This window comes from Astatotilapia calliptera, chromosome 2 (assembly GCF_900246225.1).
Source record: "Astatotilapia calliptera chromosome 2, fAstCal1.2, whole genome shotgun sequence".
In the NCBI taxonomy this organism is placed as follows: domain Eukaryota; kingdom Metazoa; phylum Chordata; class Actinopteri; order Cichliformes; family Cichlidae; genus Astatotilapia; species Astatotilapia calliptera.
This window is the reverse complement of record NC_039303.1, coordinates 1,939,408-1,952,649: the sequence shown is the minus strand read 5'-3', so window position 1 is coordinate 1,952,649 and position 13,242 is coordinate 1,939,408. Positions and strand designations below refer to the sequence as shown.

The 13,242-nt window shown below is 44.3% G+C and overlaps 2 protein-coding genes across 2 annotated transcripts; one reads left to right on the top strand and one right to left on the bottom strand.

The window, feature by feature from the left end:
- Positions 1–319: 319 nt before the first annotated feature.
- igbp1 (immunoglobulin (CD79A) binding protein 1) lies at positions 320–7,918 on the top strand. The gene is made up of 3 exons (XM_026181611.1): positions 320–840; positions 2,431–2,763; positions 7,413–7,918. The coding sequence occupies exons 1-3, from the start codon at positions 364–366 to the stop codon at positions 7,683–7,685; spliced, it is 1,083 nt and encodes a 360-aa protein (XP_026037396.1). The 5' UTR covers positions 320–363; the 3' UTR covers positions 7,686–7,918.
- A 2,429-nt stretch (positions 7,919–10,347) lies between these two features.
- On the bottom strand, positions 10,348–12,919 carry LOC113030263 (piggyBac transposable element-derived protein 4-like). The gene is made up of 2 exons (XM_026181524.1): positions 11,304–12,919; positions 10,348–11,205 (listed from the first exon to the last, which is right to left on the bottom strand). The coding sequence occupies exons 1-2, from the start codon at positions 12,561–12,563 to the stop codon at positions 10,789–10,791; spliced, it is 1,677 nt and encodes a 558-aa protein (XP_026037309.1). The 5' UTR covers positions 12,564–12,919; the 3' UTR covers positions 10,348–10,788.
- Positions 12,920–13,242: the final 323 nt, after the last annotated feature.

The following is a 13,242-nucleotide window of genomic DNA, read 5'->3' as shown; positions in this document are numbered from 1 at the left end:
ATAATAAAAAGTCTTAATAAAAATCTAATCAGCTATGACAGTTAAGTGGACAAAGTATAACAAAAGGTCCAGTTGGGGAAATAAATCTTGTTTCTTGGCCTTTACACAGTAATTGCTACAGTGCTGAACAGGACAGACAAAATACAAAAAACATTAATAATTAATTAATATTATGGAGTTAATATTATTTTATAAAAGCTTTTTTCACCCTTCGGGTCAGATTATGAGCGACTATAGAGAGACTGTAGTATATTTTTATTTCGTAAGTCTTGCGTGTTATTTTAACGTTTGCCTGCAGGAGGCGGTAATACTGAACTACACTAAAAACAGAAGAAGAAGAACGAACCCGGAAAATATTGCAAGATGGCGGAATCGGAGAACAGCAACAGTGTTAGACAGCCATTAAATGTGGACGCAGAACCGCTTAAATTATCAGAGTTGTTAGATCGTGGTTGGAAAATATTCGAGGAGGTCGACAGCACAAACGAGCCTCTTGGCTCAAACAGTATTCAGGTGAAAGTTAAGCGCGGGGTTCAAATGTTAGAGGAAGCCTCCCGGATGGTCGCTCAGCTCGACTTGTTTAGTCGCAACGAAGAGCTCGAGGAGATCGCCACGGCAGACCTGAAGTACCTGCTGCTGCCCGCTTTGTTAGGAGCTCTGACCATGAAGCAGACCACCCGGGACAAACGGTTGGAAATAGTCCAGACGGCCCGCGCTTACTTTATGGATTTTTTAAGGAGATGTGACGAGTATAAGGTGTCACCGTTTAAACTGCCAGACTCCACGGGTGAAAAAGCACGGCCTGACGGAGGGTCAGAAGATGGAAACGCTAAAGCTAATGTAAGTACCTAACTAAGAGCAAGTAAATAGCAAATGAGCTAACCCTCCGGCTGTGTTCATAAACACTACCCACTCAGCTTGGTCGTGGTCAGAACTGGTCAGCAGCAGATGGGTGGGTTTGTTTCTCACTAACATCCGTTCTTGTCATGAGCGTTTCCTGTATCCTCAGTGGGTTTTCGTGTAGAATTGAAAGTACACTCTGGGATAAATAATTGATTATTAAGCGTTTATTATTTTTGTGCTGGGATTCTGTTCATCTGGACGTTTTCAGTGGGAGAAACGTTTCGTCATCATCCAGGTGACGTCTTCAGTCTCAGCTGACTGCAGGTTTCAACCTTACATTTGCATAATGACCCACCGGAGTGGGTTTAGAAAAAAGTCCCGCTCAGTGTATCAGTTAGATCACATCATCCCAATTTCGAAATGCAAAAGCATTTTTAATCAAATAATTACAGCCTCGTTTAATTTAAGCACCACTGCAGCTGATTGTATATCAGTGATTAAGTTTCAGTGATTTTTATGCGTCGTTACTTTGTGTGAATCCGGGAACATCCTTCATTGGTAGCTTTCAGAGGACTGATCTCCACAGGACAAAGTGTGCTTCAGTCTATGATTGTGCCAACCAAAGCCAGTTTTCTTCTGAGGAGTTCTCTCCTCTCTGTGTGGAGTTTGCATGTTCTCCCCTGGCTTGTGTGGGTTCTCTCCGGGTACTCCAGCTGAACACTGGGTCAGGTGGCTACTTTGAAGAGTCAGAGGTTTAGGATATATTTTGGTCTATAAACTGATTCCATGATTGCTTTTTTAACTCCAGGTGCTTATTTGTACCATGGTTTAATTTCAGAGTGCAATGAGACATCAAACTGCATCATTCTCAATAGAAAACTGCAAAATTGTGGTGTTTTCAAACTTTTGACCTGTAGTGTATTTCAAAGTGTAAAGACTGTCTCCAGGTGGAAACCAGACGGACCAGATTGTTCTGTAAATATATTTATATTTTCACACATTTTTGACGTTTACAAGTTCTATTTGCATTTCAAGCCACACTGAACACTATGGTGAGAGAGGAGAAATGTTTCTTTGTTTTTAGTTTGTCTACAAAATTGACATTAAAGAAAAGCTGTTGGAGTGAAATCCTCGAGCTGCTGTTCACTTCATGTTAGCGACCAATGAGTTGTGAAGTAAACAACAATTGAACTGATTGGATCAGCCATAAACTGTGTTGTTGGTCTTTGATCTAAATCACTGGTACATCCCTAATCACCTGTGCCTTTGTTTCTGAATGAACTAACACAGCACATTGAACACCTTTACTTTGAACAAGCTGCAGTGTTCATATAACAACAGGTTCTTTCTGTTAACTGCACTGTTAATGAAGGCTGTAAGTCTGGGCTTATTTATGTCACATAAGTCAGTCACAGAAAAGTGTCCGATGGGAACATGTCACCAAGCTCCACAGATTTAAGTCACACAACCAGAAAGTGATGCTTTCTTTAGTTGTTTACATGAAAGCTTCTAAATAACAGAGTTCACCTGTGTGTGATTTGGAGGATGTGTCAATAATGAATCGGTGACGTGTGCTTTTTGTTTCAGTCTTTCCCCGGCCCGACCAACCTGGTTGCTATGGCAGCACAGAGACAAGCTAAAATTGAGCGGTACCGTCAGAAGAAGGAGCTTGAGGCCAAACTGTCTGATGTTCGGAGAGCTGTGGAGAGCGGACAAGCTGATGATGAAGTCACCAGAGATTTTTACCTCCTGAATGTCCGAAGATGGGTCGCTGTGTGTTTGGAGGACATAGAGAGCATTGACCAAGAGGTGGAGATACTCAAAAAGATGGATATGTTTAAGGAGAATGCTCCCAAGCAACCCACTCACCCACCCAGGCCCCCCATGAAACCCTTCATCCTCACCAAGGATGCTGTGCAGGTGAGCTGGTTTGTTGTTGTACGACTGATTAAGGTGCATGCAGTCACAAGGTTGCACGTGCAGCCTGGACTCTCTTAATCAGCCTTTATTGTAATTTGCTAAAGTGGTCTGCTCGTTAGTCATCTGTGAGGATGATGCGTCACACAGCTTCAGTGATGTTCAGGGTCTGGGGAGGCCAGTCCATGTCTCATACTGTTGTAACAGTGTCAGCGTGATACGGTTCTTTTTCCCAGTAATGACCCAACACGGATCAAAGCAAAGCTCCAACATGCACAAACATTTGACCTCACAACATGTAATGAATTGGCACAAATGTCTTTGATATGCTGCTTAGTGATGGTGTTCGTGAGAACGCCGTGAGAATCAATAAGTAATACTGATAATGGGATCACTGAATTCTTATCAGTTCCCGACTCCATGTGACTGTAATCCACTGTGACACGTCTCAGTCCATCTGCCCCCTGTTCATGTTTCATTGCTGCACTGACAACATTATTGATGAGCAATAAGAAATAACCAAGAGTTCAGAATGGTCATTTTTCATTGGCCTGTGGAACGTTATGTTCGTGCAGTTTTATTAATATGATGCAGTGCTCCCTCGCTATAACGCGCTTCACCTGTGGCGGTCTCACTGTTTCACAGATTTTTTTTTTTGTGTGTGTGAAATTTCTTTTTCTTTTTGAAACGGCGTATTGTGTCCTGCGTCCTGATTGGCTACGTTCAGCTTGTCACATTTACATAAATCTTCGATCACTAGCAGCGTGACTCTGAAGTGCTGGACTGTATGTTTGTACGTTTTCTCCCCAACAAACAACAGTGTCGATGAAACGTCGTCACCTGCGGGTTCCTTTGGTTTCATTCTGTAATGCTGGACTGATTTTGAACTTTCAGAGCCTGCCTGTCTGAGAAACGAGTATAAAGTGTGTAGTGAGGGCTTTACAGCCTTAAAGCATCTATAGTAATTGTAAAAGATAAAGTTGGCTACTTTGCGGATTTCACTTATCGCAGGTTATTTTTAGAACGTAACTCCCGCGATACGCGAGGCCGCTGTGTTTCATTTCACTAATGTTACAAAGCCTGCTCTGTGGAGGAATCACAGCAACAAGGTGGGACGGCTGCCACCAGCATTCAGCAAGCTACCGAATTTAAACATGGTATCAAACTACGATAACAGTTCATCTGTCTGTTTTATGTAGCATCTGAAGCTTTACTGTAAAAGTTTGAATTATGCCTTCTGTTTGGATCAGGCGTGTCAAACTCACGGCGCAGTTATGTCACGGGTCTGTCAGTATGTGGGACTGAATCTTCAGCCCTGCTGAGGATCCATGCAGGCATGGATGCTCTTTATTTTGATGGACACACCATGCAGCCAATTACACGCAGAGACTGGGATCATACCATTAGTGAAAGAAGGAAGGGGGGCATTGTGAAGACAGCAGGTGTAGTGGTGCAGGCCAGGTGGACAGAGAGACGGGGAGATGGATTTAAACGGTGACGGGATCAAGTGAAAATGCAAAATGAGCAGCACCTGGCTGCATTTCAGTGACGCTGCAAAGCTGAGTGCAGAATGTGTAAAATTAGGAGCTGAAATGATCCCGTTTTTATTTTTGAGCCATTTTTTCACTGCGGAAGACAAAAAGGTCTCAAACTTGTCCAGGCCTTAAACCTCACCTGTTCTCCCCAGTGGAAGTCAATCTATAAAGATGAGGCTGAATACAAACTTGTTACAGTTCAGTGTTGAACATTACATCAAACAGAAATGTGTGCATGTACTACACCGACTCAGTGTCGCAATGAGTCTCACAGGTTATTTATCATTCCTGTGGTGCTGATCACCACAAACAAGCAGAACGTTTCAGTGTTTCCTACTGATAAAAACCCTCCTTTATGGCCACTCACACTACACAGAGTCATGACGCATTAGACCAGGGGTGGCCAACCCGCGGCTCTCGAGCCGCATGCGGCTCTTTGCCTGGTTTCATGCGGCTCTTACGTTCATATCAAAGTTTGTGTTTTGATTTTTTTTATGTTGTTGTTTTAAAATGTGCGCGTTCGCTTCGCTTGAGTTCAATACGGTATTTTCATCAAATGGCCATGTGTGTGAGATGAAAATACCGCAAAGTTTCCCAGTAGGAGCAAGTTCGCCCTTAAAATGGCAGGAAAAAAATGCACAGCAAAAAGAAAATATGAAGATGAACACAGGACGTTTTTAACAGAGTGGGAGAGTTTATATTTTTTTGTTGAACGCAATGGTAAGCCATTCTGCCTTATATGTCAGACGTCATTAGCGCATTTCAAAGCTTCAAATCTTCAGCGCCACTTCAGCTCACTCCATGCTAACATCGACCAGGAATTTCCAAAAGGGACTGCACTTCGCAAGCACGAGTCGGCCACTTTGAAAAGTCAGGCAGAAAAGCAGATACAGTTTTTCCAAAACTTTACGAAGCGGTCAGAGACCATAACGCTCGCATCCTATCAGCTGGCTTGGAACATTGCACGGGTTAAAAAGCCATACAATGAAGGGGAGTTCGTTAAAAAATGCCTCAGTGATGTTGTTGAGATCTTGTCTCCTGAAAACGACAAATTAAAACGCGTGGTATCAGACGTCCAACTGTCCCGCCACACTGTTGAACACAGAATATCGGACATTAACACAGCTATTGAATCACAGTTGCACTCTGACCTTCAAGCATGTGAGTATTTTAGTGTCGCATTGGATGAGAGTTGTGATATACAAGACAAGCCTCAGTGGGCAATATTTGCATAGTCTGTGTCAAACGATTGTGTGATCAAAGAAGAGCTCCTGGATATTGTGCCATTAAAAGACAGAACCCGTGGCACAGATGTGAAAGAAACCATGATGGCTGCATTTGAAAAAGCAAATCTGCCCATAACGAAATTAACTGCACCGCCACGGATGGAGCACCAGCCATGATGGGATCTGTGAACGGGCTTGTGGGGCTGTGCAAAGCTGACCGAACTATTCCTGACTTTTGGAATTTCCACTGCATCATCCACATGGAGCAACTCGTGTCTAAATCATTGAATTTAGATAACGTCATGAAGCCTGTGATGGAAATCGTCAACTATATCCGCACACATGCGCTTAACCACAGGCAATTCAAGAATCTCATCGCTGAGCTGGACCAAGGGCTTCCAGGTGACCTGCCGCTGCACTGCACTGTGAGGTGGCTGTCAAAAGGCCGGGTACACTCTCGCTTCTTTGAGCTTTTGGATGCCGTGAAACTGTTTATGGAAAAGAAGGACAAGGACTATCCCGAGCTCTCGGACCTCAAGTGGATTATGGATCTGGCCTTTTGGTCGACATGCTGTGTCACTTGGACAGACTGAACCTGACCCTGCAGGGTAAGTTAAAAATGCTCCCTGACCTGGTGCAAAGTGTGTTTGCGTTTGTCAACAAACTGAAGCTGTTCAAGACACATATTCAAAAGGGAGATTTAACGCATTTTCCCACTCTGCTAAAAGCCAAGCGGGCAAGTCGCCAGCGCTGCCCTGAGTAAGCAAAGAGCCAGATATGCAACGCTGATTGAAAACTTGCACGAAAGCTTCGTGACCCGGTTCCATGATCTACAATTGAAAAGGCCACAGATTACGTTCCTCGTCGACCCATTGAATGCAGAGACCGGCTGTTTGAAAGTCCCGCTAGTCACAGATGAAGCTGCGGCTGAGTTGGAGATGATCGATCTTTGTGAAGAGGACCAATTGAAACCTGCTTTAAGGGAAGGGACCATTGAGTTCTGGAAAAGTGTGCCAATGGAAAAATACCCCAATGTCAAACGGGCTGCGCTTAAGATACTGTCAATGTTTGGGTCAACATACGTCTGCGAGTCTGTGTTTTCTACCCTAAAACATGTGAAATCAAAGCATCGATCTGTTCTGACTGACACACATGTGAAAGAATTGCTTCGAGTGACAACAACGGAATACAAGCCAGATTTAAAGAGGATTGTTCAAGGCAAGGAATGCCAGAAGTCCCACTAAACAACATGCATTATAAAGTATTTTTGTTTGTGGACTTGGTTGAACTGAGAGAGTGTGTGTGTGTGTGTGTGTGTGTGTGTGTGTGTGTGTGTGTGTGTGTGTGTGTGTGTGTGTGTGTGTGTGTGTGTGTGTGTGTGTGTGTGTGTGTGTGTGTGCGTGTGTGTGTGTGTGTGTGTGTGTGTGTGTGTGTGAGAGAGAGAGAGAGAGAGAGAATTAAATGACATGGTTTTCTATAGAAAGTTATGTTTTTTTACAGCTGCAGTTAAAAAAAACAGAAATCTGCTAGTCCCAGAGCTCAGTGCCTCTGAACACTGACATTTACACTGGAAGCGGATGAAACATTGGTTGGGTTACAATTTTTAACAGAGCTCAACTGAATAGCTGGAAACGCTGATTAGCTGAAGTTTTCAGCAAGTGCTGTACTTGAAATTTGATGAGGGATCAAAAACGTAACAAATGTCACTCTGCTCTTTGTACTTGAACATCACGCCACTCAAAAACATAAAACTGAAGGTACATTTTTGAATGTCTTCATTTAACAAGCTCATATCAGATCAGTTATTGTTTAAAAAATCTGAGTCACTTTGTTCCGATTTGCTTGAACGTGGATCGATGTCTTTAAATCCATGTGTTCACTTTGCACACAGGCTAAGGTGTTCGGGGCCGGTTATCCCAGTCTTCCTACCATGACAGTTGATGACTGGTATGAGCAGCACAAGAAACGCGGCGTCCTGCCTGACCAGGGTGTACCCAGGAAGCCCACTGCGGAGGATCACGGGGATCCGAGCGAGACGGACGAAGAAGAAAAAGAGAAGAAGGTTGAAAACGATGACGACGAATCTCTGCTAAAGGCCAGAAACTGGGATGACTGGAAAGACACTCACCGCAGAGGTTATGGGAACCGCCAGAATATGGGCTAGCTCATGTGTTCAACCGGGCTTGTCTCTCGCTTCATTTCTATACTAAATGAAGAAAAACACCACCGCATCAATAAATATGTACATTCAATACTTTGTCTGCAGGTTAGTTGGTCTGGAGATGAACACTACTGCTGATTAACTCATGTTACAACCGTTCTGTTGATTGGATCACATTCTCCTATGTACCGTCGTGGTTTCCATTTACAATAAAAAAAATAATAATTCAGCTGGAAGCTTGAAACCATCGTGCTTATCCCTGTTGTTATGTCATGGGGAGTGTGACTCCTTGTTTCCCCGAGGCTTAGGAATGACCTATCAAACAGCTCTGAAAGAGTTCGTGATCTCTGACACTTCACTGTCTCTGGTCTGCCTGTGACCTGGAATGTCTCCGTGCATCAGCTGCTCAGTTCCCACAGCTGCGTACTGGAAGCGTTTTGCTCACACACTGATTTGAAGATGATGGCTGGTCTCTGTTTGATTTTATATATAAAGACAGCAATAACAACCTTGTCCTACAACATCACAACATATTACACTGGTTCAAATCTGTTTAACAAAAGCTATGTCCATGCTTACTGCTCCCACGGGAATGAAAAATAATAATAATGATAAATGGCCTGCATTTGTATAGCACTTTACTCAGTCCCTAAGGACCCCAAAGCTCTTTACACTACATTCAGTCATTCACACACTGGTGATGGTAAGCTACATTGTAGCCACAGCTGCCCTGGGGCGCACTGACATTATTTATAAAGCACACTTAAAAACCAAGGGTATGCCAAGGTGCTTAATGAGTAACAGAGAGAATAGGAGGAGGATAATAGAAATAGGACCAAAGTAAGTAGGTATGCAAGCAGGTAGCTGTCACTGATACATAGGAAAGCAGCAGATACAGAACAAACAAGGAATTAAATGAGCATAAAAGTGCATGATATAAAATCATAAGTGAAGTGTTAACTAGAGGGAAAGGCAAGATTGGATAAGTGGGTTTTTAGTCGTGATTTAAACGGTGCTACAGATGCGCGGATATCAAGAGGACCGGGGCAGCCAGAGCAAACGGTCACCCCGAGACTTCGGCCGACATCTGGGTTGGTCAGTAAAAAACAGGTCGCAGCCAGGTGGGGCTGACGACACTCACTGATATCCTCCATGTGCGTTTTTTGCGGTTGGTGTTGATACAGCGGCAAGGAGAAAAACAGCAGCAGCGGTCTTAATGAAGCGACCGCTGCTGCCCGTTTCTGGGTTATACGAGCATTTTCAAACAATCTGAAGTCCACCGGATGTTCGGATCGTTTTCTCTCTTACATAAATGGCTGTGCACGAATCACCTGACGCACAGATCACGTGAGTCTCCCACAAACGTAAGCCAGCATCTCCCTCTGTGTCTCTGGGCTGTACTGGAATCTCATCACCATGGCGGTAAAGACACGACTGCACACGCGGCACAGCTGCGGTGTCCGGGGCGCAGTGCGCAGATACAGAAACCGAGATGTGCACGAGATGTGTCGCGCGACACTGCAACCATAGCGGGGCTATATCAGTGCCATTTCTTAAATGTGTAAAATCTGTAACATAATGTTTGGAGTTTAGTCTGTTACTGTTGCTATTTTTACCATTTCTTCTTGGAGCAACTGTAACCCACATTATTTCCTTAGGGATTAATAAAGTATTCTGATTCTGATTGTTTCAGGATGACCTGCCATCATCCAATCACACGTCTGCTTACCTGCATCTGTTGCTCGCTTCTCTTCGTCTTCTTTTCTCTTTTTTCTAAACTGAGCACCTGATGGCTTTGAACTTTTCTTGTCCATCTTGGTTTTAATTTTGCACTCCAGTATGAACAATCATCCCCCAACTCGAGGATCACCACAACATGATCTAACAGACCTACACCTTAGTTCACAGATTCACTTTGTTTATTCCTGGGATTTCACACAACCCAGGATTCAAATCATGAATACATAATGGGCTTGGATTTACAACATTATGAATGAAATGTGCTCTACTTGGAAGCAGCAGGTCTTCCTCCCCTTTCGACGGGTTGTGTGTGAGACTTTAAATCATCAAATAAATATAAATTTTTAAATTGTTATTGATCCTTTACCCCGAGTCCTAAAGTGTATATTTATTTTCTTACTCCTCTTATATATACTGTTGGTTTACTTGCACTGCTGTAACTGGAGCCTCGTCGTCTCGTCTCTCTATATCCTGGACTGCATGTAGTGGAGATGACAATAAAGTTTACTTTGACTTCAGCAGCGAGCATGCGCACCGAGGGCTCTCGCGCTCACTTTTCGCGTATAGAATTTCGAAAAAAACATCGGTGCAAATTATAAGTCTGTATCATGATGTCTGGTGTTTTCGTGTTTGTTGTTTTGTTTTTATTTTATTTTATTTTGCGAGTTGGTTATTAGACGCTGCCCCAGCCGGTCAGAGAATCCCCCGCCGCCCCGCCCTCTCCTCCCTGAGCCGCAAGCAGCAGGCGCACCTCGCAAACGGAGGGCGCCCTTACTCCCAGCAAATGGGCGACAGAAAACCGATCGGTGCCTGTGACATCCCCGCTATGCGCTGGCATGACGTCGGGGCAGCATGAGTGCGAGCATTTTTTTTTGCCGGTGCCGGTGATGCCGCCCCTCACCACGATGCCGCCCCGGGCAACTGCCCGTATCAAAAACAGCTTCTGGTGGCCGGTATTGACAACTAACTCTTATGACTGTCTTGCTTCTCCGTAGCGTGTTTGGCATTTTTTAACCTTTATTTTTAAAAAATAAAATTTTTTCCATAAAATACATTTCGAGAAAGATTTCACTGCTATTATAATTAGGCCTTTAGATTGGCACCAAGGTTGATTTTGATTCATCATTATTTTTTTTGCAGGGGCACAGTAAATGTAATAATCATAACCTATAATGGTATATGATGTTTTTCACTTTTTCCACACTAAATGTTTATTACCTTGCTAACGTAAATAAAATTACAAGCTCAGTTTGAACTAGAAAAACATTTATTTTAGAAAGATAAACATGAACATTTATGTTGTTGGGGATGGGGAGAGAGACAGACAGGGAGAGAGGTAGTATGTGTCTGGGTGTGAGAGTCCTGCTCAGACGGCACAGTCGTTACAAATGGACACACTGTGGTCCTTGCATGTATGCTTCTCACATTTGCAGCAGGCGTTGACAACTCTTCTCCTTTTTTCTTTGCAAAATTCACACTGCCTCCTGCCCTTAAATTGAATGATGGGAGCGGTCCATGAAGCCGCTGCAGTCAGATTTGTGACTACTGCTGCAGCGGCTGATGAGCGAGGAAGGCGCTCTCTCTTTGCTATGTGTGGGTTCACCAGCATTTCTCCCACTTCTTCAATGAAGACCCTCCGTCTGTGTCCTTTCCGCTTCTGCCAGGATGACTCGATTAATGTCCACAGGACGTAGGCATTGTAAAGTGAAACATCAAGGACGTTGTGGAAGAGGGCCAGTGGCCAGTAATTTGTTTTCCTCCTGCAGGAGTAGGTGCCAACAACCTAACAAAAAAAGAAGCATAAAACATACATATATATTAGACATGAATATGAGCAAGAATGAATAAATATATGCATAACTGGTTCGTAATGACACCTACCATATCAAGGTTGTCGACACCTCCTTTGCATTTGTTGTAATCTTCGATTATTACAGGCTTTCTCTTCCCTTCTTTGCTCACGTCTGGGCGGCGGTGTTTTGTGCTTAGTAGCAGCACATTCTTGCCCCGTCGGGGGATGTAAGACACAAGTGTGTGGGTGTTTGTAAAAGCGAAGATGGAGGAGAAGATCTCTCTCTTTTTTGCCTGGAGCAAATGAGGTGGAAGCTCAGGCTTGTTTTGGCGAATTGTGCCAACCAGGGCCATTTTCCTCTTGAGTAGCTCATCTGCCAGTGCACAGGAAGTGAAAAAATTATCACAGGTGACGACGTGTCCCTGGAGCCCCTCTGTCATGTCCAGGACCACCCTCATCCCCTGGTTGACTTCAACACGATCTGGAGCTGCTTTGCCCGTGTACACCTGCAGTCTCCATGCGTAGGATGTTTTGACATCACAGGCTGCCCAAATCTTGATACCATATTTGGCCGGCTTCTTTGGCATGTACTGCCTGAAGCTACACCTGCCTTTGAACGCGACGAGTTGTTCATCCACACAGAGATCTCTGTCTGGGCTGAACAGCATCTCCAGGCGGTGCGTCCACATATTCCAGACTTTGCGGAAGGGAGCCATCTTGTCAACATGGCGTTGGGGGCGGGATAGCTTATCATCGAACCGCAGTGCTCTGCTGATGTTCTTAAACCTTTTCTGTGACATCGTAGCCCGGAAAATGCTCCGTCCCCATTTTTCGCTCCAGAGGCTCAACGTGGATTCGTGTTTTGACCTGTAAACACCGGACAAAACGAGCAGCCCCACATAAGCCCGAAACTCCTCTGCGTCTATATCTCGCCAGCCGGGAATTTTGCGATTCCCATGCAGGTTTGTCATGGACACAATATGCTTCACGATCTCATCCGTTAGAAACAGCGCGAAGCTGGATATGGGGTCAACGATTCGGAGAGTGGCATAGCGTGTAGGTCCCGGGGTCAGACCAGTGGCTGCTGGGATGTAGCGGAACGTCTCAGCGTTTGTGGGAGACCAAGATATTTTTCCATTTTTTGACGTCCATGCTGCTTCATCAATTTTCTCTCCGTTTTCATCTCCGGCCGCTGCTGCTTCATCAATTTTCTCTTCGCTTTCATCTTCATCCGAGTCGGAACTGGACCCCAGCTGCTCTGTTTCTGCCTCCGATACCTCCTCCTCTTCCTCCTCGTCCCCAGATTCCACGGGGGATAACGCGGAGCTATCCTCGTACTCAGAGTTCATGATGACTGGATATCACGGATATTTAAATAGATTTCCTTATGCGGCCAGGAGATCGTTTCTCTTGCCTTCCCTTTTGCCAGCACGTGCAGGACTAAACCGATTCAAAACTCTATCCGGTTAGTCGTGACGCATGGACCCTGCTTCCGGTCAGTCCAGCTAACGTAAAGCTACAAACATCTCTACTGTTTAGGCTACGTCCACACGTACACGGGTATTTTTGAAAACAGAGATTTTCCGTTTCCGTTTTAAAAAAATCCCGTCCACACGTGAAGTTTTGAGAAAAATATCTCAGTCCACGCGTAACCCCCCCTCCAACAAAACAAAAACAAAGGCAAACGCTGTAATGAGCACGCCAAAGCAACAGGTGGCGATATAATCCTAACCTTGCAGAAATGTTGGCCAATCGGAAGTCTTGAAGCCAGGGCGGGAAAGCATCAACAAAGACGGTGGAACTTTTTTTTACTTCCAACTTTATTTCTTAAGAACAATAACAACAAATATAAAAAGTTTGGCTTCTTACTTGAGAACTAAAAAGCATTCGAGTCTTTCCTACTAGAGTCAGTATAGCCAAATAGCACATTTAGGTAAAAAAGCACAAAATCCGATAAGACATCGCATAGAAGCAGAACTGAGTCGTACATGTGACAGACAGTGAGGTGGAATTATTCCTCAATATCAC